Source organism: Capsicum annuum, chromosome 4, assembly GCF_002878395.1.
Source record: "Capsicum annuum cultivar UCD-10X-F1 chromosome 4, UCD10Xv1.1, whole genome shotgun sequence".
NCBI lineage: Eukaryota > Viridiplantae > Streptophyta > Magnoliopsida > Solanales > Solanaceae > Capsicum > Capsicum annuum.
In genome coordinates this window covers 222,764,718-222,786,392 of record NC_061114.1, presented here as the reverse complement: position 1 = coordinate 222,786,392, position 21,675 = coordinate 222,764,718, and the positions used below count along the sequence as shown (strand labels likewise).

Below are 21,675 nucleotides of genomic sequence, written 5' to 3'. Positions count from 1 at the left end.
AACTTCCAATACCTATTTGAGCTCTTCATATTATTACTTGTTTAATTTTACACTTGATTTAATATAGCTAACAATTAACTTTAACAAAAATAAATGACAATTTATTCAGATAAAAGTAATATCTAGAATTGTTAAATTTACTCTGATTTTGTTACTCTAATTATTCATTTTTACATGGGTTCAAATTTTAATACAATGAACCAGAATGCTGATAACTAATTAAGGATATTGTTGTGATCATCATCATACATTATTCTCACTAATCGTAATTAGTGAAAATGGAAAAAAAAAATGATAAAAAGTAGTGTGAATTAAAGAAAAGAGAATATGTTTAATAAAGCCGCAATATTGCAAGTGTTAAATGGCCAAACTACTGTTAATTGCTGCCTGTGAAAGCACCTTTGGACCTGATATATATATATATATATATATATATATATATATAATTTTACGAAGCGAGCAAATCATAATTCAAAAATAAAGTATCTGAATGTCCTAAGATTTCAAATTAATAAATTACATCTCTTCATGTTCTTTTTATAAATAAATATATATGATTACATGTTATTAGAAATTTTTAAATATACATCGTTTACAAAAATTAACTATGATCACTCGTCCAATAAATAAATTAATAATTAGCTATTCTTTGATGAAATTCTCTCACATGGTTTGTCAACTTCTTCACATCGAGCATAATTTATTTTTTTATTTGTAAAATTTAAATGTATGAGTCTTCTTTTTTTCTTGTAATATATAAACTTATGAGATGAGTTTTATCTTTTCAAAAAAATTGAATCACAATTTCAAATCCTATTTCTAGAAGAATTTGAGAGTTCAAGTCACGATTTGGAGTTAAAGTTAAAAATTAACATTGATTTAAAATCAAAATTTGAAATCAGGCTCTCAAATCTTATGGTCAAATGCTTACTTAGACATGGCGTTTATTTGAATTATTATTATTATTATTGTTGTTGTTGTTGTTATTATTATTATTATTATTATTATTATTATTATTATTATATTTGTTTGTTTGGCTTTTGACATTGATATTATGATGCTGCAAAAGAAGAAAAAGAAGTAGAATAGGATTTGGGATTTGTTGGTTTAGGTCATGGAGAATAAGCATCCAAACTTTTTTCCATATACTTGAACAACCATTGCGTAATGGCTGATTAATAAAAGAAAAAACGTACATAAAGTAGCATACTTAAATATTAAATTATAAAAAATAATAACATTTTTATCGAATTACATTTTGTAGAATATGTATTTATATATATTTGTATTTTTGTAGCAATAGTTTGCAAAAATATAAAATATATATCAATCAAAGTGCAGTAAAAATCATATGTATTTGTATTTATAAATTTAATTAAACTAATAGTACTAAACCTAATTAACAAGAGAAGATAATGATTTCAATAAGCTACAAATCAGTCATTATTATTGATTTTTTCCATGCTATGTGAGGTCAGATATGGTTGGCAGAAAGAAAAACAAACCTAGTGCGATTTTTTTTAAAATTTTTTTTGTAAAAAAAATAAATTGTCTATTTGAAAAGGTTGAAACTAGTTGATGTTGGCATCTTTTAATTAATTTTCACCTAGTCCCAACCCAACTATAGTTCCCTATATCTAGCATAGGTGGCGTTTGAATATGTTTTTGAATTAATTTCTGAAATATAAAATTTAAGAATAAAGTTGTGTGGTTGAGTAATTATCTTTTAGAAATATATTAGGAGTAGTTGTCTTATATTATTGTTTGAGGAAAACAAAATTATCTTAATTTGGATGATTATTTTAATTTCACATGCAAAATGCTCACCTTTGACCAATATTTTATGAAGACTAACATTGCTTCTTCCTGTTTTTGGTAATGAAGATTAACTTTAGATTAATTTAAACATAAGATTGCTTCTTGATAGGATTTTCTCAAACATGAAGGATTCAAAATAAATCTTGTCTCAAATAAATCTTGTTTTCTCATTTCGAGAGTAAATTTACAGATATTCGAAGTTAAATTAAATAATTAATTTAATATTTTAAAATTAAAAATTAAATAATAAGAAATATATAAGAAAATACTATAACTATAACTTTTCTCATGTTAATATAAAGAAAAAAAATACATTTTAAATTGTTCATCAAAATTTATATAATATAAATCTCCAAAATTCTTACTACTTTGACTAAGATTGTCTTGTTTGCCTTTGCATTAATTCTATATTTTCTCTTAGTTAATGCATTTTTCATTGGTTGGTGAATTTTAGTCATCCATACTCAGTCACGCACTAAGCTACAAGATCAATAAATGAAGAATGCTGAATATATGGTTGACCAAATAATATCCACTCAGTAAACTGTTCATTTATTTAAAAATAAAATCACAACAAAAAGAAGCACTTAACTTACACTAATATTTTAGCTCATATTAAACCGATAACTCTAATATTTTACTTCTATTTTAATTTCGAAAGGAGAAAAAACTAATATCATAAGGGGCGAAATGATATATGTCTTGACTTAAATTTTTATTGGAATAAATTAAAATGCACTTTAATTTTATTTTTTGATTTAATTATGATAAAAATAGTACATTTGATTAAAAAAAATTGAATGTGAATAAGTTTTTACCGTTATTCTTATGTCTCGCATTGGTAAATACTTTCTCCATTTCGTAATAGTTGGTTACTATGGACTTGACACACACACTAAGAAATCAATAAATAAAAATGCATTTTACATATTTATTCTTGAATGTCTTTTAAATTGCAATAATTAATGCAATTATTAAATATTGAAATTTGATACATATTACTTCATCTCATGCATTATGTCTAGAACATAAAGTATTCATAATTAAAACTAGTAATAATCATTTAGTTTTGGTTTGAAAATGAGATCATGTATGCCCATTCAATAATTTTGAAAACAATGGATATATTTGATATTTTTATCAAGGGTGAAATAGGAAACATATGTATAGGACACTTTTGATTTTAAAACTTGAACAATTAAACTAAAACAAATATTTTTAGAAAGAAGATCGACTAGTACGAAACGAGTATAAATTTCTACTATACATGTTTGACCAACTCGAACAATTTGAGTTAATTTATATTCCTATGAGATTAAGGTAGATTTATTTTTCATTTTCTTTGTACCCTTTGGCTTGGAAGATGTGTCCATGATTGTAACATCCCAAGGATTTCTTTGTAGTACTAGTTGAAATGACCTCATGTTCTATAATCTCACATTAATCATGTGCTCACCATAAGTAATTTCTTGGATGCTGTTTTGTGTGTAAGGACAATAAAATGTTCAAACATAAGAAACTCCTTCACCAAATTGTCTTTACCTTTTGCAAGATTCAAGAATAAATTGATGGGAAACAGTAAGAAAGAGAAAATGTTTCCTTCAAAAATGAGAAAAGGAAATAAAAAATAATAGTAGTACTAGTTAAAATGAACACGTTAAAGATGGGGTCAATAAAAGAAGGGTTATATTATTAATTTGTCCTTTCAATTTGCTCGTATAGTAAACAACGATCAAGAATGTTCCCATTTCCTTTTTATTCTATAAAGTCCATCACTATATTTTAGTAGAAATTTGGGAAAAAAGATGACAAACTTGAATACAATAAGGTAAATGAAACATAAACTTAAGGTTTGTAAACTTCAAATTTGACGTAAATATCTAGGCTAATTTGATAAACAAACAATTATTTGAGATAATTTTCAAATATTATGACCAAACATATTTTCTTTGCTTTTACTTGCCCATGAGAAGGAAAATACAATTGATAAGGATAATTGACTGAAATTAATATTTTGCCTAAGGTGTATGGGGTTAAAATGACTTAAGTGAGGATTGCACCAAGTCGGGTCGGGTACAAATGGAACCGACCGACCCACGAGGGCATTATCTCGGGAATGAGTTCGACACGAGGAGTGACCACTCAGACGGAAACAAAAGTAGTCCAGAGAACCAGCGATGGGATAGTGTGTCGGACTATTCAGGTGTACAAACAACTCTCGATTATACCGCACCAGACGCGCAGTACTGGGTTGGCACTCCCCGACGGTTCAAGAACAAGTGGCCAAAGGTCATTGGGTACGGTACTATAGGCATCAGGGAATAATGCTATTCTATTGGTCGAGAGCCAGCCTTTAGCCTTTGTACCCTATAAATAGACACCCCTTCTCTTATTGTAAAGGGTTTGATTTTGCTCATTCTTACCCTATAAGCGATAGTATTTTTAGCTTGGTATTTAAGCATTCTTCATTTTCTCTCTAGCTGTTTGACTGATACTTGAGCTCGGTCTTGTTTCATCTGTACTAACGAGGATTAGTTACTCGGCCAGCATAATAAGATTTGCCCCTTTTTCCTTGTTCTTTCAATTTATTTGGCCTTTATGTTACGATATTTACATTTTCGTATATTTCATACTAATCTGAAGCTAAAACCATAACGCGTGCTCTTGACTCAAGAACAAATTTAACTGCGCCAAAAAGACGGTAAACATAAAGATAGTGTAAAATACAAATTAGACAAATAAAAGAAACAAAACGAGTAAAGCAAAGTATAATGTTGAAGTTTGTATTTGCATTGCGTTCAGTTAGGTATAAGTATGAGATTAAGATGACCCCTAGAATTATACAACCTCTAATTTGTCTTAAAAGACAAGATTAATTATCATTAACAGAATCAAATGAACACGTAAAACATATGGATCGATAAAGGATGAGTGTAAAAGAATAATATTGGACAATTGAAAGGGGTGACAAAAACATTTGCTAGGACCAATAATGTACTGCATCTACCAAACTATAAAGATCGATTGCCCCTTTGAACACTTTGAATTAGTAGAATTATTATTATGAACATTAAAGAGAAAGCACCTCTTGAGTAATTTTTGTACCAACCTTCAGTAGCATAGAATTTTTAATTCATTACTACAACTTGCCCCCACCTAGCAACAATATATTTTTACACAAACATCGTGAATTATTGCACAAACTGACAAAGTAAAAAAAAAAAAGAGGATGAAAAGAGATGTGAAAAATGTATAATTTTCTATGACTTTTACATCAACTTTTGGCTTTTGGGTGAAAAAAAAAAGCAAGATGTTTCCATAGGCAATCAACTATTTTATGTTTGTTGAACATTCAATTAATCCTCCATGTCTCAATTATTGACCAGTTGAATAGACACTATAAATCTACTCTCTCTTTTGTATGATTCATTGTAGCTAGACTATTTCGTGTAGTTGAACATTTTGTAAAATTCAAATTACCAGAAACAGTATGGAGAGTTGCAAAAATGAAAATGTGGTTGCACTTTTACCGTCAATGTATCTTTGTTGGGTAACGCCAACATCCTGCTTATGGTGAGATTCAAGATGGGTTGAGTAAAATATGAGTTGTAGTCATGGTCGAACATGATACTTAATGATTTTGGTTAAAAAATAAAGTTACTGCTTATTATCAGCTATAGCCTTTGACATTATGGTAAGTGTTTGACCGACAAGTAGTGTCACAATCAAGGTCACAGATTTGGTTCCCATGATCATGTTATGTATGGGCATGTGTTGGAAAGGGGATTGTTCGGTAATGCCAACGTTCTACCGGAACGGCCCAGGTCAAGATTAAAGTTATGATTGAACATGACGCTTGCTTGATGCCTATGATGGGCCGGGAATGGTAAGGTTTGATCCTACCAATCTCTCTATTGAGCAAGAGCCAGTGTATTCCCAAGATTTTCTTTTCTTGTTTATTTTCTCCCTAAAAATGCCCTCATAACATTTTAAGAGCAAGCTCTTATACATGGAACAATTACTTGAGTACAGCTTGTAAAGGATGTATCTGAAAGGGAGTTATCCTTCTTATGGACTTCGACTTTGGGGATATTATATTTACTCATCATTAATGTTGATAACTGATGACACCTAAATAAACACAAGAAAGTTTGTCATCACGTTTGACAGTGGACAACACAACAATAGTGTCTACTTGTACCTCCATTAATAGCATCATGGTGGGTACACTGCAAATGTGAGTTGGCCTTTATGGAAAAAGTGAAAGAGGATAAATCAGATATTGAACCAACACCTGCACTTTTTCGGAGTCTTGCATTATCAATACATACAATATTTGTTTAATGGTGATTATCTTTTCTGATTTTATATGAGCATGTGTCATGTAGCAAATTGCTTTAGACATTCGGACCCTACAAACAAAGAAAACAAAGTTAAGCAATTTGATGAGTACAATATACATGAGAGAGAGTTTGATGCTAATTCATTGATAACAACTTCAATCAATTGCATGTTTCACCTCTAAGAAAACAGCATTATTTTGAGTATATATGTAAGGCTGCATGCTTAAAGCATACTTTGGCATGCATCAGTACATTCAAGACTATAATTCAAAGTCATCTTAAGAAGAAGGAAGGAAAAAAGATCCCAACAACTGTATATAACCACATCGGCACTGATATAGTTTGGATCTTACATTAAAAAAGGCAACATATCGACATCTATTGTATGCAACAGATAATTCATACTTACCACTTCAGCCTGTGGCATATGTCCTTAACCTTTCAATGTAAAATGAGTGATGTCAAGCTCCTTAAAGGAGGCATTCTTTGACAACTATTTCAAAACTCACACCGCCTAAATTCTGAATGTGCCATTTAATAGCTGTCTTAAACTAAGCCTACACTTTGCTGTGTATGCCATTTTTGTATGCAAAAAGGCGGTGTGTGTCGTGTAATCAATCCTAAAGGGGTCTATTTGCATAATAAAGGGAAGATGTTCTTTTATTCCAGAAGAGTGAAACTGTTATTTAAGAAAACACAAAGCTCTTTCTACATACATAAAACACTCACATGCTATTGTTCTCAATTTAGCCGTTACTTTTTCTGCTAAGTCTTCTGGCCACATGACACCATTAACCAAATTCTGCAACCGATAAAAGGACCATCTGAAATAAAACAATTGAGAACATAGAGATGATGATAAACCAATTTACTGAAAAGGTTTTACATCTTTCTCAGTCCGTTTTTCCCGAGGGGACGAAGACCATTGGCAGTCTTTTTCTTCAGATCTTGCAAGGAGAAAAACCATAGCCTCTTCACCAAATACCCAAAAGTTCGTCTGGAAACTTTGAGGTAAGGCTTACTTTTTCCAGATACACGAAGATTCGTGACGCCCATCTCTTTGTTAGAATGTTGCAACAAAATTGGACACTCCATGGCATAAGACAGTTACCACCAAGCATCTTAACTGTAGCATTTCATGAGTGTTACCCTTCCGACCATTCTATGTTACAGAGACCAGAATAGACCGTCCAAAGTAATACCATTAGTTCCTCTGCATTCGTAGTGTTAATAGAGTACAACAACAGTTTCAAGCTTCATGAAGTACTGTCAGTGCATAGGAAAATTAATGTGTATTACTAGTACCTTTTTTGGTGCATGTTTTTAGCCTATGTATAATACACATCATTTTCAATGTATTAATAATACCAAACTTTTAAACACATGCATTAACTTGATAAATGACATTATCGCCCCTCAAAATATTTCATTGTTATTACTCTCCTCCCATTTTCCAGAAACAACATCAATACAACGAACAACAAAGAACCACAACTTCAAAATGACGTTCAAATCCTCTCAAACGACATCCCAAATCTTCAAATTCTATCCCATTACCCTTTGATTCTTAAAGGTGCATGTGATTTGCATGTAAAATTCTCCTTTCCTCTTTCCACCATATCAGGTTCGCAGATTTCATTTTCGGATGAAAACGAAAAAGCTTCTTTGTTTTCTCTTTTTTTAAAAATAAAAAATAAAAAATTTTGTGGATAAAATCAGGGAAAGAGTCAGTACATAAAAGATAAAAGATAGTGTACAGGGAAGGATATTTTGGTAAACAAACATTTTTTATAAAATTATAAAAATATATATCATCTATAAGACATCAAACCAAACGTTGTATAAAAGATAATGTCTGCATAACTAATACCAACATTAATAATACATCTTATTCAACATTATTTTTATACACTCTACCAAACGACCCCTAAAGAACATATAGTACAAATACCAAAGTACTTGATGTAAAAGAGAGGGTAGATTCTGATAACTCTACAATCTTTTACTAGGATTTTCTAAAAACACACTAATTTGGAAATGGACCTTGGAAGTTTCACATTCTGCACAAGCTACTACTACTTAGCACAACTGCTAGAAATGCAAGACTTGCGAAGCAGAAAAAGGTGATGCAGAGATTTTATGTTACTCTTCAAAGTTTGCCAAAATGTACCAATAACCTCATGCTGATATCTACCTTTACTATATCACCATGGTTATCGCTGATCAAGGAGCCAAAATTGCTGGTCTGCAGCACAAATCAAATAAGAATAAACGCTTTTCTCCCCATTACAAGACCATTAAAAATATTTTTTAAAAAAACACAAAGTTATGTGAAATACCTTGAAAGCAAGAGAACTGGTGTTGTGACGTATTTGTCAACTCATAACTGACATTGTCAAATTCTATTGTCTTTGGAAAAACTTGTTAACTCTTCCCTATCCAACTTGCTTGGTATTATGGCAATTTGCTGTTTTTGCTGCTGTTAACTTTTCAGTACATAGAAGATATCTATATCCATGTAAATGCTACAACTGTTGTTGCTTTTGTTTTCAACTCTTCACCATATACAAGATATCCATCCCTGTTATTGCTGCTGTCGTTTAACTTTTCACATTTCTTGAAGTGAATCAACTCAAACCCATATAACAAGACATCCACCCAATTGTATATGTGTAATCCAAACTTCTCACCTGATCTTTTCCCTTGAGCTGATTTTGAGCAATCATGACACTGTATTAAGTGTCCTCATAACTTGATAACTGTTAGGATATCCATCCAGTTACAAGACAATCATTACTCGCCGAGTCTTAACTCTCCTGAACAGCTGAGCTGAATTTTGGCAACACTCTGCCATATACAATTACATGCATCCAGGTAATTGCATAATTGTAAACTATGGACCTTTCTAATCTGATCCAGCTGATTTTGAGAAATCATGACACTGTATGAAATGACCTCATAATTTGATAACTGTTGAGATATCCATCCAGGTAAGCATATAATGCTGCCCAGTTTAATTCTCTTCAGCTGATTTTTAGGATCATGACCCTGTTGAGTGACTTGACTCATTAAGCCACTAAGCAAGATATCCATCCAGGTAATTTTGAGTAAATATATTCTTGTTATTCCTCCATCTATTATCATGAGCTGATCTTTTTTTTTTTTTTTTCTTTTGGTTTCCTATCCGGTGTCCAGTGTCCGGTACCCGCATTGAGTCCAACTAATCTAGATTCCGCCGCGTAGGGCCCCTTTCGGGGGGAAGCTCTCCCTACCAAGGATTTTTCTATACCCAGGGCTCGAACCCGAGAACTCTGGTTAAGGAAGGAATAGCTCCATCTGCTGCATCACATCCATTGGTGGTATAATGAACTGATCTTCACCAATCATGAAACTGTATAAAGTGGCCTCAAAATTTGATAACTGTTAAGATAACGATCCAGGTGACTTAACTGTTAAAATTTGATAACTGTAAAGATAACCATCCAGGTGCGCTGTCTAATACCATTGAGCTGATCCCCATCAATCATGACAATGGATTAGGTGACTTTAACTCTTCACTCATATTCAAGTAATTGTAAAGTTGTAAAATGTGAGCCTCATTTCTCATCACACCAACTCTCTTGAGCTGATTCTCAGAAATCAGACATTGTATACATGATCTCATAATTTAGTAACTGTCAAGATATCATCTTGACAACAGCATAATCTAAGCAATTAATCACTCGATCTAATTCTCTTGAGCCGACTTTCGACAATGATTGTCTCTGTCGGAAGTGATATCTCAATTTGATATCGGTCATTCTTTTTATGATAACTTAAAATATAACTTTCCAATGCAATGAAAAGTGACATGAATACGATTTTTGTTGACTTCACTGATATAATCATTTTTGTTGACTTCACTGATATAATCATTTTTGATGACTTCACTGATATAATCATTTTTGATGACTTCACTGATATAATCCGGCATGAACTTCATGCTAGTAATTTCCAAAGATAACTTGCTTGGGATAGTTAGCAATTGCTATTTTCTTGAGCTTGTTGCTGATTGTACTTCTCGGGATTCATGTCGATAGTACATGCAACAGATTTTTGTTACTTTCTTTTAGTTAATGCCCAGAAGCGGGCATAGAAGGTCATCCAACTCTATAAAATCTCCTTCTTCAATGGCCATCAATTCCTCAACAGAAAAACCATCGAGGAATGGAGGTCTGTCGCTCTCAAAACCAATCTGTTGCGTCAAATCAATAAACCACATTAGTGAGGCCCATTTATATCAACAACAAAAAAGGAAACATCATCTCTCTTACTCTAACAAGCTAACATAGTTAAGTCTGAAGGATGAAGGAAAAGTGTTTCAATTAGCAAATAAAGTAGGCACCGTAAAGTAGACTTCCTAAGCCTAAACGATAAGCACCTAAATGCATAATAGATACAGTAACTCAGATTCCACTCTTAGAAAAAGCAAAAACACACATGGAAAGCAGAAGAAGATTACCTTCCTTGATTTCAGTCCAGGCCCCAACTTCTCTAGAAGTTCTTTTTTCTTTTTTCGAAACTTTCCAGCCCCAACTTCTCTAGGAGGTTTTTTGTATTGATATGTCAAGAAAACGAGTAGGTAACTTCTAAAGATAAATGCATATGTTGCGCATGTCAAACATTTGATGAGTATACACATTAGCTAGTGAAAATGCAGAAGACGAAACAGCCACAAATAAGTGAAGCAATCCAGCGAGAAAGCTTGGAATAATGAATGAAGAAAAAGGTCACTAAGCATCTTTAAAGAGTAATAAGATAAAGCTTTCTTTTCAATATACCTGCTCGGTGACATTTTCTGCAACAGCTTGACCATTTACGTCGGTAGCTAATCCACCAGGTAACTTTGAGACATCATTCTCCTGGTCAATGGTATTTTCATCATGCATTTTCGAGTCAGTAACCAATGCAGCTGTTCCATCATATTGAATACCTATATGGCGGACCATGGCAATAGTTTCTTCACCATAGGAACTAAATATGTGCCCTGACAAGTTATTTTTATGATGAGATTTGATGAATACTCGGCATAGAACAAAAGATGCCTGCACATAAGCAGAAGCAAGATGTTACATGTAGCAAATTTCTAATATGCAACAGGATAAAGACACCTGCCTATAAGCTGAACCACATCATACTTTATATGAGCATAGAACCATGAGATATATAGCAACATCATTAAACACAATAACAATGGGGAAAAAACAAATAATAAAAAAAGGCTCATCTCTGAGACTGATTTTCAGAAATTTCTATGTCAAACTCCTTAATATGTGCATTAAGTACACCACAGACTAAAGGCAGAGAGAAATAGGAGAGCTACCAACATAAAAGGCATAATTATGGTGACACTCAGGTTGTGTTTCTTTGATAAAATTTTAACTAAAGATACCATCAAGACTTCAGAACAATAACCCAAACCCAAACGAGAAAGCAGACTAACTGTTCAAACACAGTGCTCTGTTTCAGCAATGACATCAAAATTAAATCAAATAAAAGCAGAAGACCTAATTCCAAAATAAGCAACCAACATGCATATGCCCTAATTACAAAATCAACAACAAAACCCCTAGACAACCTTATACAATATGGTGCTTAGTTAGTTAGCGAATCATATGACACAAGTATAACTGACTCAACTACTACTCTGTTTTCTACTGGAATGCAGGCGAAATTGGAAGACCTTAAACAGTTTCTCTGTACCATAACTACTAATGGGCGATAATGTACCAAAGAGTAAAAGCACATCCTGAATATAAAACGACTCCCTCCATCCCAAGTGTCTTACTTTCCTTTCTAGTATGTCCCAAAAAGAGCTCCTCTTTGTATATTTAGTAAACTTCCAATTCCAATCTTCATGGCAAGTTTAAAACCACAAGATTCAAAAGTCTTCCTTTATCTCTAAAACTCTGTGCCAAACTAAGACACTTCAATTGGAATGGTGGGAGTAATTCTATAATCTACATTGTATAATCAGAGTGGTACACAGGTTTCATCAAAACATATTAGCATATCAATGACAGCACTAAACATGCATAATGCTACAAGAACGGAAACAACCAACCACTCGCCAATGCAGCTTAAAGACAAATTACACCAAAAAGGCAAGCCTTTGACAGTTTATTCAAATTAAACTAACAACATTGCAAGAAAAAAAAAGACACCTAAAGCAGAATCAATACAATGATACGTCCCTTCAATCCCTATATACAACAACAACAACATACCCCATGGAATCCCATACGTGGGGTTTATGGAGGGTAAAATGAACGTTAACCTTACCCCTACCTTTGCAGGGTAGTGAGGGTGTTTCCAATAGACCCTCATCTCTCAAATACACACATAATGCATGTATACATGTGTGTATATACTACAAATACAACAACAGTAACAACAACAACAACAAACCCAACATATTTCCACAAAGTGGGGTTAGGAAGGTAACTGTACATAGTCCATACCACTACCTAAAGGGTCAGGTAGAGAGGCTATTTCTGAAAAACTCCCAGCTCAACAAGGCAAATAGAAATACGTGTACAAATACACAAAAACAAAATGATGTAAAAATATTGTATAGCAAAATGTACCATAGGATGACCAGCTAAAGCATACTCATACATCAACCAATCAGTCTTCACAGCATTCTTACCACAATCCCCCGAATAAAATACAAAACTTTTCCGCGTCCCCACCACACCTTTCCCTGCACCCTCACTCACCACATCCCTAACTCCACCTCTCTTCCTCCAATAACCACCACCACCACTTATCCTCCTCCTTCCTCCCTTCAAAACCCTAGCCACGTAATAAAACCAGTGCTTTTTCCGACCACCTCGGCCATATAGAAAACGGGCGGAATCCGGTAAGTTAACCGGGTCGAAATTATAGAGATCAATTTCCTTAATTAGGTCAAATTGAACGTCGTTCCGGTGATCGGCATCGTTCTTTGGAGATAAATAGTGACGAATTATCTGTTGATCAGAAGGGTAGAATCGGGTACCCGGAGGAAGCGAAAACAACGCCGTATTGTCTCCCATAATGGGAGCAAATTACCAGTTGCTCGCAGGAGGTGGCCGATAGCTAGAAATTAATTGTGTTGCTGGTAGAAAGTGACAAATACTTAATAATTTATTTGAGGTGCGCCAAAGGATATTGAAAAAGAGTGAGGTATAATTTAACTGAGAGTGTTTGTAGTAGTAGAGAAGAAAAATGAGTCAAAAGGTCCTCCCAAATTTTTAATTAAAAAAAATGGATAAGTGGATTTTATAAATTTATTTAAAAATAAATTAAATTTTATTAAATAACTTGCATAATTATTAAATAACTTTTATAGTTATTATTTTTTATAATTGGAATAAATTATTTGAACGAAAAAACTTTTAATAAAAAAAATAAAATCCATCTAATTTAAAATATTGGGAGGACTTCCAAAGTTTCGTAGTAGAGGATAAACTAAAGAGTGAAGGGGAAAGTGGTGGCTTTTATATGGGCCCTACAATTAGAGAGGCGTGGCCATTAAGTTTCATCCGGGTTATGTACGTATGTATATTCATCTCACGTGCTTTATTCAAATTGGAGTACCCTCTCCCACTCAATTTATGCCACTAATTTTGAATTTTGAGAGTTAAAACAAAAAATATTTCAGTCATAATTTATTTTGTTTAAATATTTTAAATTATTATTTTGGTCTTACTTAACATTTTGGAGTTAGTTAATATTTTGAGAGTTATTTTTATTTTAAATTGAGGCTTGTCGAAAATAATTTTTCTATATTTTATTTGAGATAGTAATATGAACTACATACATTTTATCCTCCTCAGACCTCAGATCCCAGGGACGGAGCTACCCTTCAAGTAGGGTTCATCCGAATCTTTTTCGTCGAAAAATTATGCTATATATATAGATAAAATTATTTTTTTGACATATATAGTAGATGTTAAACTCATTTCGATTAGTTCGTATGTTCACAATAAACTCCCTTAGTTGGCTTTGCCACTGTCAGATCCCACTTTGTGCGAGAATGCACCGCATATTTTGTTGTTGTTGGGTTACTTATATATGCTTATTGTGTTTTAAATGAGTAAATATTTTTCACCAATTTTTAAAATTGCATGTCTGGATGATGATCAAAAGAAAAAAGTTTTGTCTTTCAAAAGTCGATTTGAACATTTTTGTTAAAAAATGTTACATGTGATTTCTTAACAACGGGATAAATTTGGCCCTGATGTTTCAAAGTAGAGGGACAAATATATTCAAAAATAATACGACAACAAGGATAAGTTTAACTCTAAAATATGATGAAGTATATATTTAGCTAATTTTTTTTTTAAAGTAAGTAGAAAGGTAAATTTAACCCCGTAACAAATTTGGAGTGAACATTGCTCCAACTCCTCCTTGAAGGATACCATTACCGATTTAGCTCGTTCATAAAACAAACTAATCTCAAATTTGCAATTAGTAAGCTTGTGAATTTGATTGAGAAGAAAATTAGATCAGCTTTGTTCAAAATCCAATAAATTTCCAACAAACACCAAGATTATGTGTTTATTATAGTTGACGTATTTGGTTACAATATTTGTATAAAGTTCTTAATCAGAAGTTCTTTTCCAGACAAGCATTATACTAGTAAGTACTCTTATATATAGAGAGAGAATATCATATGAGAATTTCCGGTGCACAAATACAGATAATACCAGATGAAAAAAACTAAAGAGCCAAAGTTCTTTTTATTATCTTGAACAAAATCAAATCCTTATCAAACTGATCAACATTGACAATACATCAATTACGAAAAGCAAATCTCCAACAACATACACTATAGTCCCACAAGTTCAGTACGGCTGTACTGGATGGCAATGTATAGATAAATTTTATTCCTTCCTTAAAAAGAAAGAGGGGTCGTTTTCGATAGACCATCCTCGACTCAAAACAGATGGAAAAAGACATTTTTCCAACTACCATATATATATATATATATATATATATATAACACGTAAATAATTAACTTGACAAACTATCCATGAACTCCTTATCACTTTCAAGAGAAGCCATGAAGTCAGGTAAAAGGCAAACTTCCAAATCCATGCTACCATCACCTTCAATCCCTTCATACAAACTCATTTTCCCATCAAACTTATGTGCATATCCACTTCTAAGTGCCACTCCTTTTCCCAATCCAAATTCATTCCCATACATATTAAATCTTGGAGAACCCCCTATCATAATGCTCCAAGGATCAGATAATCTCCCCGTTTGAAAAACTATACCAGTTTCCAATTTCTCAACCCATTCACGAACTTCTTTATTGTTATGATTCACCACGGCTTCATGCAATTTCCAAGCTGCCCATCCAAGGTTGTTCTCAAGAAGTTCTCCCACTGAGGCAGTTCCACTAATTGTTTGCATGCAAGTTCCAAAATAATATTCGGGCAAAGGAGGATCCAATCTTGATCTGTTATTAATCGCCATTCTACAGCTTGTTACCTGATCAGATGGCGATTCGCGGATCTTTGTTATGCATCTCCACATATGAGCTGACAAAGCTTGAAAAGTCGAAACCTTGTTCGTGTTACCTTCGTGATTGGCCTTAGCTTTGAGTTTCTTTAACGACTCTGATGAGAAATGGAAGAATCTTTCCCTCATTTTCGGGTATTCTCGTCTACTAGTGAATTGATCATGATGAGTATATGGAAGATTAATAATCGGACCATGTCCTTCTGGAAACCAATGGTTAAAATTAGGAGTTTTCGAAATGGGAATGAGCTGTTTTTGCCCATTATTGGCTTTGAAAACTTCAGAAAAAGAGTTCAAAAAATGCCAATAAGAAGTACCATCAGCTAACACATGGTTAATTGAGCAACCAATAAAAACTCCATCAATTAGTTCAGTAACCTGAATAGTTAACAAAGATAATTCATGCCCATCATGGTTAATTGCTCTATCATGATCAAAAAATGATTGGACAATTAAAGGCACATCTTTTGGTGAAAGTATATCAGAAACAGTTAAATCAAGATTAGCATGGATAAATCTTGCACCGGGACTATTAGCACAGTCAACATAGACAGTGTAAAGAGGGGGATTTTCTTGTTTAAGTGTTTTAAGTCGACCAGCTAAAGGGTAAAAATGGACAAGGGTAATTGAGAGGGATTCTTTAAGTTTTTGCAAAAATGGATCTAGTTGAAAAGAGGAAGGCTTAGTATAAAGGATACCTCTTTGATTGTATCGAAGTGAAAGCATTGCTAAATCCCATGATGATAGATAAAATGGTTTTTGGGATTCTTCTGAATTGTAAAGTGGCTTAATGAAACAATCTGAAATGTGTTGAACAGCAGGTGAAGAAGCCATTTTTTTGTTTTTTGGATTTGGTTTTGGTTTCTTGGTTTTCATGTTGTATGAAGGTTTGGTTTTATTGAGCATTTGATGCTTAGTCAACTCCTATCTGTCACAAACATGGTAGGTGGATTGGGATCGAGGATTTTGCGGGAAAATAGGGATTTTTTTAGATAAAATATTAGATAGAGTGACAGAAACAGTGCATCATGTTTGCTCGTGCTCCACCCATGCTCATTTATTAGATATTTTTTAGAATTTAGATACTTAAATAAGTCTTTTCTTTGATCCTGATTTACAATATATTTTTTTAAATACTTTGAATTGTGAATTGTTATAGCTTATAATAATCTTTATTTAGTTTCTAAATAGGTCAATTTTATTTAAAAAATTAAGTATGTGTTATGTAAATTGAGATCGAGAAATAATAAATAAATTAATTAGTTATGTTCATATAAATTGAGATCGATAGTAATAAATAAACTAATTAGTTTGAATACTTTAAGGGTCGTTTGGTAAAGTATGTAAGAATAATGTCGAATATGGTGTTTAGTAATGCTTGCCTTAATAATGCATGTATTAATTATGCTGGCAGTCAACATTTCTAATACACTGTTTGGTTCGATGTATTAAAAAATATATAAAAAATTAATTTTTTATAAAATAATATTTATTTACAAAATTATCCTTTTAAACTTTGCACACACTCTTTCAAGTGAAAGAAGGAGGTAGGCGGCAACAATAATTATTGCAGAAATCTCAAATTCATTTGATTGCAGTTCAAATTAGAGGCATTGTTCTTGAAAGTAAATGATCCCAGATCCAATTGTTGTTGAAGGCTACCATTACTTTTCCAGGGTGAGTTCATTTTCGGGTCGAAAAATTCATTACGGGTCGAGGCATCGGAAAAATTAAAAATTCTATGAAGCGTCGTACAGTCTCGGAGAAATTGGGAAGTTCTGTGAAGTGTGGTTATCTGGCGCGCCATTGATTTTCATTTGATAACCCAAATAAGCAATATGTATAAAAAAAAAAAAAAAAAAAGAGGTTCAATACAGAGAGAATTGAGGAAAATGATGGGAAATATCTAGAGAATTGAGGGGTAATTATGTCATTTACTTAGTTAATACATGTGTTAAATTGCTTTGTATTGTTAATGCATAGAAAGTGGTGTATATAACCTTAATACACAATAGTGTATAACTAATGCTTGTGTTAGTTATACATAGGTCAAAAAAGTATACCAAACAAGGTAATAATAATAATACACACAACTAATACAAGCATTATTTTTTTTAATACACTCAACCAAACAACCCCTAAGCTGTTTCTCGTGTCACCCAAGCATACTTGACTAATTGTTTCGAACAACAGAAATTGAAAGGTTCATCTCTGAGACTGATTTTCAGAAATTTCTATATCAAATTCCTTAATATGTGCATCAAGTACCACCACAGACTAAAGGCAGAGAGAAATAGGAGAGCTACCAATATAAAAGGCATAATTATGGTGACACTCAGGTTGTGTTTCTTTGATAAAATTTTAACTAAAGATACCATCAAGACTTCAGAACAATAACACGAACCCAAACGAGAATGTTGAAACTCAGTGATCTGTTTCAGCAATTACATCAAAATTAAATCAAATAAAAGCACCACCCTAATTCCAATATCAGCAACCAACATGCATATGCCCTAATTACAAAATCAACAACAAAATCCCTAGACGCTCTTATACAATATGGTGCTCAGTTAGTTCGAGAATCATATGACACGAGTTTAACTGGCTCAACTACTACTCTGTTTTCTACTGGAATGCAGGCGAAATTGGAAGACCTTACACAGTTTCTCTGTACATAACTACTAACGGGCGATAATGTGCCAAAGAGTACAAGCACATCCCAAGTGTCTTATTTTCTGTTCTAGTATGTCCCAAAAAGAGCTCCTCTTTCTATATTTAGTAAACTTCCAATTCCAATCTACATGGCAAGTTTAAAACCACAAGATTCAAAAGTCTTCTTTTATCTCATAAACTTTGTGCCTAGCCAAACTAAGACACTTCAATTGGAATGGAGGGAGTAATTCTATAATCTACATTGTATAATCAGAGTGGTACACAGGTTTGATCAAAACATATTAGCATATCGATGGCAGTACTAAACATGCATAATGCTACAAGAATGGAAACAATCAACCACTTGCCAATGCAGCTTAAAGACAAATTACACCAAAAAGGCAAGCCTTTGACAATTTATTCAAATTAAACTAACAACATTGCAAGAAAAAAAAAAGACACCTAAAGCAGAATCAATACAATGGATACGTTCCTTCAATCCCTATATACAACAACAACATACCCCATGTAATCCCATACTTGGGGTTTAGGGAGGGTAGGAATTATGCTAACCTTACCCCTACCTTTGCAGGGTAGAGAGGGTGTTTCCAATAGACTCTCATCTCTCAAATACACACATAATGCATGTATACATGCGTGTATATACTACATGTACAAATACAACAACAACAACCACAAACCCACCATATTTCTACAAAGTGGGGTGTGGGAAGGTAACTGTACATAGTCCATACTACCTAAAAGGTCAGGTAGAGAGGCTATTTCCGAAAGACATCCAGCTCAACAAGGCAAATAGAAATACATGTATAAATACACACAAAAAAAAAAGTGATGTAAAAATATTGTATAGGAAAATGTACCATAGGATGACCAGCTAAAGCATACTCCTACATCAGCCAATCAGTCTTCACAGCATTCTTACCACAATCCCCCGAATAAAATACAAAACTTTTCCGCGTCCCCACCGCATCTTTCCCTGCACCCTTACTCACCACATCCCTAACTCTACCTCTCTTCCTCCAATAACCACCACCACTACTACTCCTCTTCCTTCCTTCAAAACCCTAGCCACGTAACAAAACCAGTGCTTTTTCCGACCACCTCTTCCATATCAAAAACGGGCCAAATCCGGTAAGTTAAACAGGTCGAAATTATAGAGATCAATCTCCCCAATTAGGTCAAATTGAACGTCATTCCGGTGATCGGCGTTGTTCTTTGGATATAAATAATGACGAATCAGCTGTTGATCAGACGGGTAGAGTCGGGTACCCGGAGGAAGCGAAAACGACGCCGTGTTGTCTCCCATAATGGGAGAGAGTAAAGTAACTGAGAGTTACCGGGCAGCCGTTGCTCGCAGGAGGTGGCAGATATATAAAAATTGATGGAATTGCTGATAAAAAGTGACAGATATTTAATAAAATTATGAGGTAATAGGCATTCAGTCGCAAAGATTATTGAAAAAGTGTGAGGTTTAACTGAGAGTGTTTGTGAAGTAGTAGAGGATAGAGAAGCGTGGCCATTAAGTTTCATCCTCTTAATGTACGTCAGCATATTCATCTCACGTGCTTTGCACAAATTGGAGTACTCTCTCACCTTCAATTTAGAGAAAAATGCCACTAATTTTAAATTTTGAGAGTTAAAACAAAAAAATTTAACTCATAATTTATTTTGTTTTAATGTTTTAAATTACTTAACATTTTGAAGTTAGTTAATATTTTGAGAGTTATTTTTATTTTAAAAATTGAGGTTTATAGAAAATAGTTTCTCTTTATTTCATTTGAAGTGATGATATGAATTACAAACATTTTGTTGACCCACTTTTGTGCGAAAAAACACAGCATATTTTGTTGTTGTTGGGTTACTTATGTGCTTATTGGGTAGTTATTTAAATGAGTTAAAAAAATTTCACCAATTTTTAAAGGGTGAAAATTATTTTCATCCCACAGCTTCGATTAAAAAATCAAATTTCTTCCTCAACATTGAATAATAATTATACTCCCTCCTTTGTTTCATGCAATATATATTTTATCCTTATAATTTTAATCTTATATTTATGTAATATCTTTTTATATTATATGTAATGAATATTTTTTTAACATGAATATTTATAGCATTTTATTTAAGTTTATTATCTTTTTTTTTAAAAATTTATCACAAAATTCAATATTATTTTTTAAGATCGTTATTTTAGTATTATATGTATTAAAGAGTCGTTTAGTGTGAGGTATAATTATAATAATTCAGAGATAACATTCATAATTATTTATCCTGCATTTAATTAGATGTATTAGGTAGTCTCAAAATTATTTGCCACACCATTTATACCACAGTGATGAGATAAGTTATCACACATACATGTTAGTACAACTTATTTTGTGATGACTAATTCCGGAATAACTTTTTTCCAAACAACCCACCCCTAAGTGTGTATATATACATATGTATGTACATGCATGTGCGTATATTTTCGTGTTTTATCACTCTCTTACTAAATTCGTTTCATATTACTTAACTTTTTATTGATATAACACAATCCTTAAAAAGAATTTAGGGGGTTTGGGCGACAAGTGACAAAAGAGTTTTAAAATGAGGTGTAGGTGACACAAGTCTTAATTATTAGTTGGAGATGACAATTACTTTATTATGGATTAAGAAAGTTGGAAAAGTTTGAAAATAACCCACAAGTTTTTAAATTTACACTTTGATCCCAATGTATATCTAAAATAATGGAAAACGGAGGAAAAAAAAGTGTCTTTATCTCTCTTCTCATCCATTGTTATTTTCTCTCTCTTAGCGATTTTTGTAGTTCATTATTTCTGTTTCTGCTGCTTTATTCATCATCTTCAGCTGCATTATCATCATTTTCTACTTCATTATCATCTTCATCTTCTTCTTGTCGACCATTTGTTGTTGTTGTTGGCACAACGCTACTGCCGCGATCTGACCAATTTCTTAGGTCAAATTGGGTTTACTACATCACTTTCCACTTTGGCATTACTCCATAGGTGACTTTGCTAAGTAAATTATGATTTTTATTCGTATTTGTTATCTGGGTACACTTTTATTTTTCCAACAATGGATAGAACCCCGATCATGAATCCAACATAAGTGCCCGCAATTTAAACAGATCAATCATCTGGTGCATCAAATAAGTAATCAGTTGCATCAGAAGATTTATCTGTTGCATCAGACTGTTTATCTGTTGCATCAGACGTATTATTAGTTGCATCAAACGTAATATATGTTGTATCAGGATGTTTATCTGTTGCACCAAACTAATTATCTGTTG

The 21,675-nt window shown here is 32.8% G+C and overlaps 2 protein-coding genes across 2 annotated transcripts; both read right to left on the bottom strand.

The window, feature by feature from the left end:
* Window positions 1-6,279: 6,279 nt before the first annotated feature.
* LOC107867175 (NAC domain-containing protein 68) lies at window positions 6,280-13,421 on the bottom strand. The gene is made up of 4 exons (XM_016713309.2): window positions 12,788-13,421; window positions 10,982-11,245; window positions 8,501-10,395; window positions 6,280-8,406 (listed from the first exon to the last, which is right to left on the bottom strand). The coding sequence occupies exons 1-3, from the start codon at window positions 13,235-13,237 to the stop codon at window positions 10,270-10,272; spliced, it is 840 nt and encodes a 279-aa protein (XP_016568795.1). The 5' UTR covers window positions 13,238-13,421; the 3' UTR covers window positions 6,280-8,406; window positions 8,501-10,269.
* A 1,476-nt stretch (window positions 13,422-14,897) lies between these two features.
* On the bottom strand, window positions 14,898-19,240 carry LOC107867174 (uncharacterized acetyltransferase At3g50280). Its single transcript, XM_016713308.2, has one exon. The coding sequence runs from the start codon at window positions 16,617-16,619 to the stop codon at window positions 15,201-15,203; it is 1,419 nt and encodes a 472-aa protein (XP_016568794.1). The 5' UTR covers window positions 16,620-19,240; the 3' UTR covers window positions 14,898-15,200.
* Between the last annotated feature and the right edge of the window lie 2,435 nt (window positions 19,241-21,675).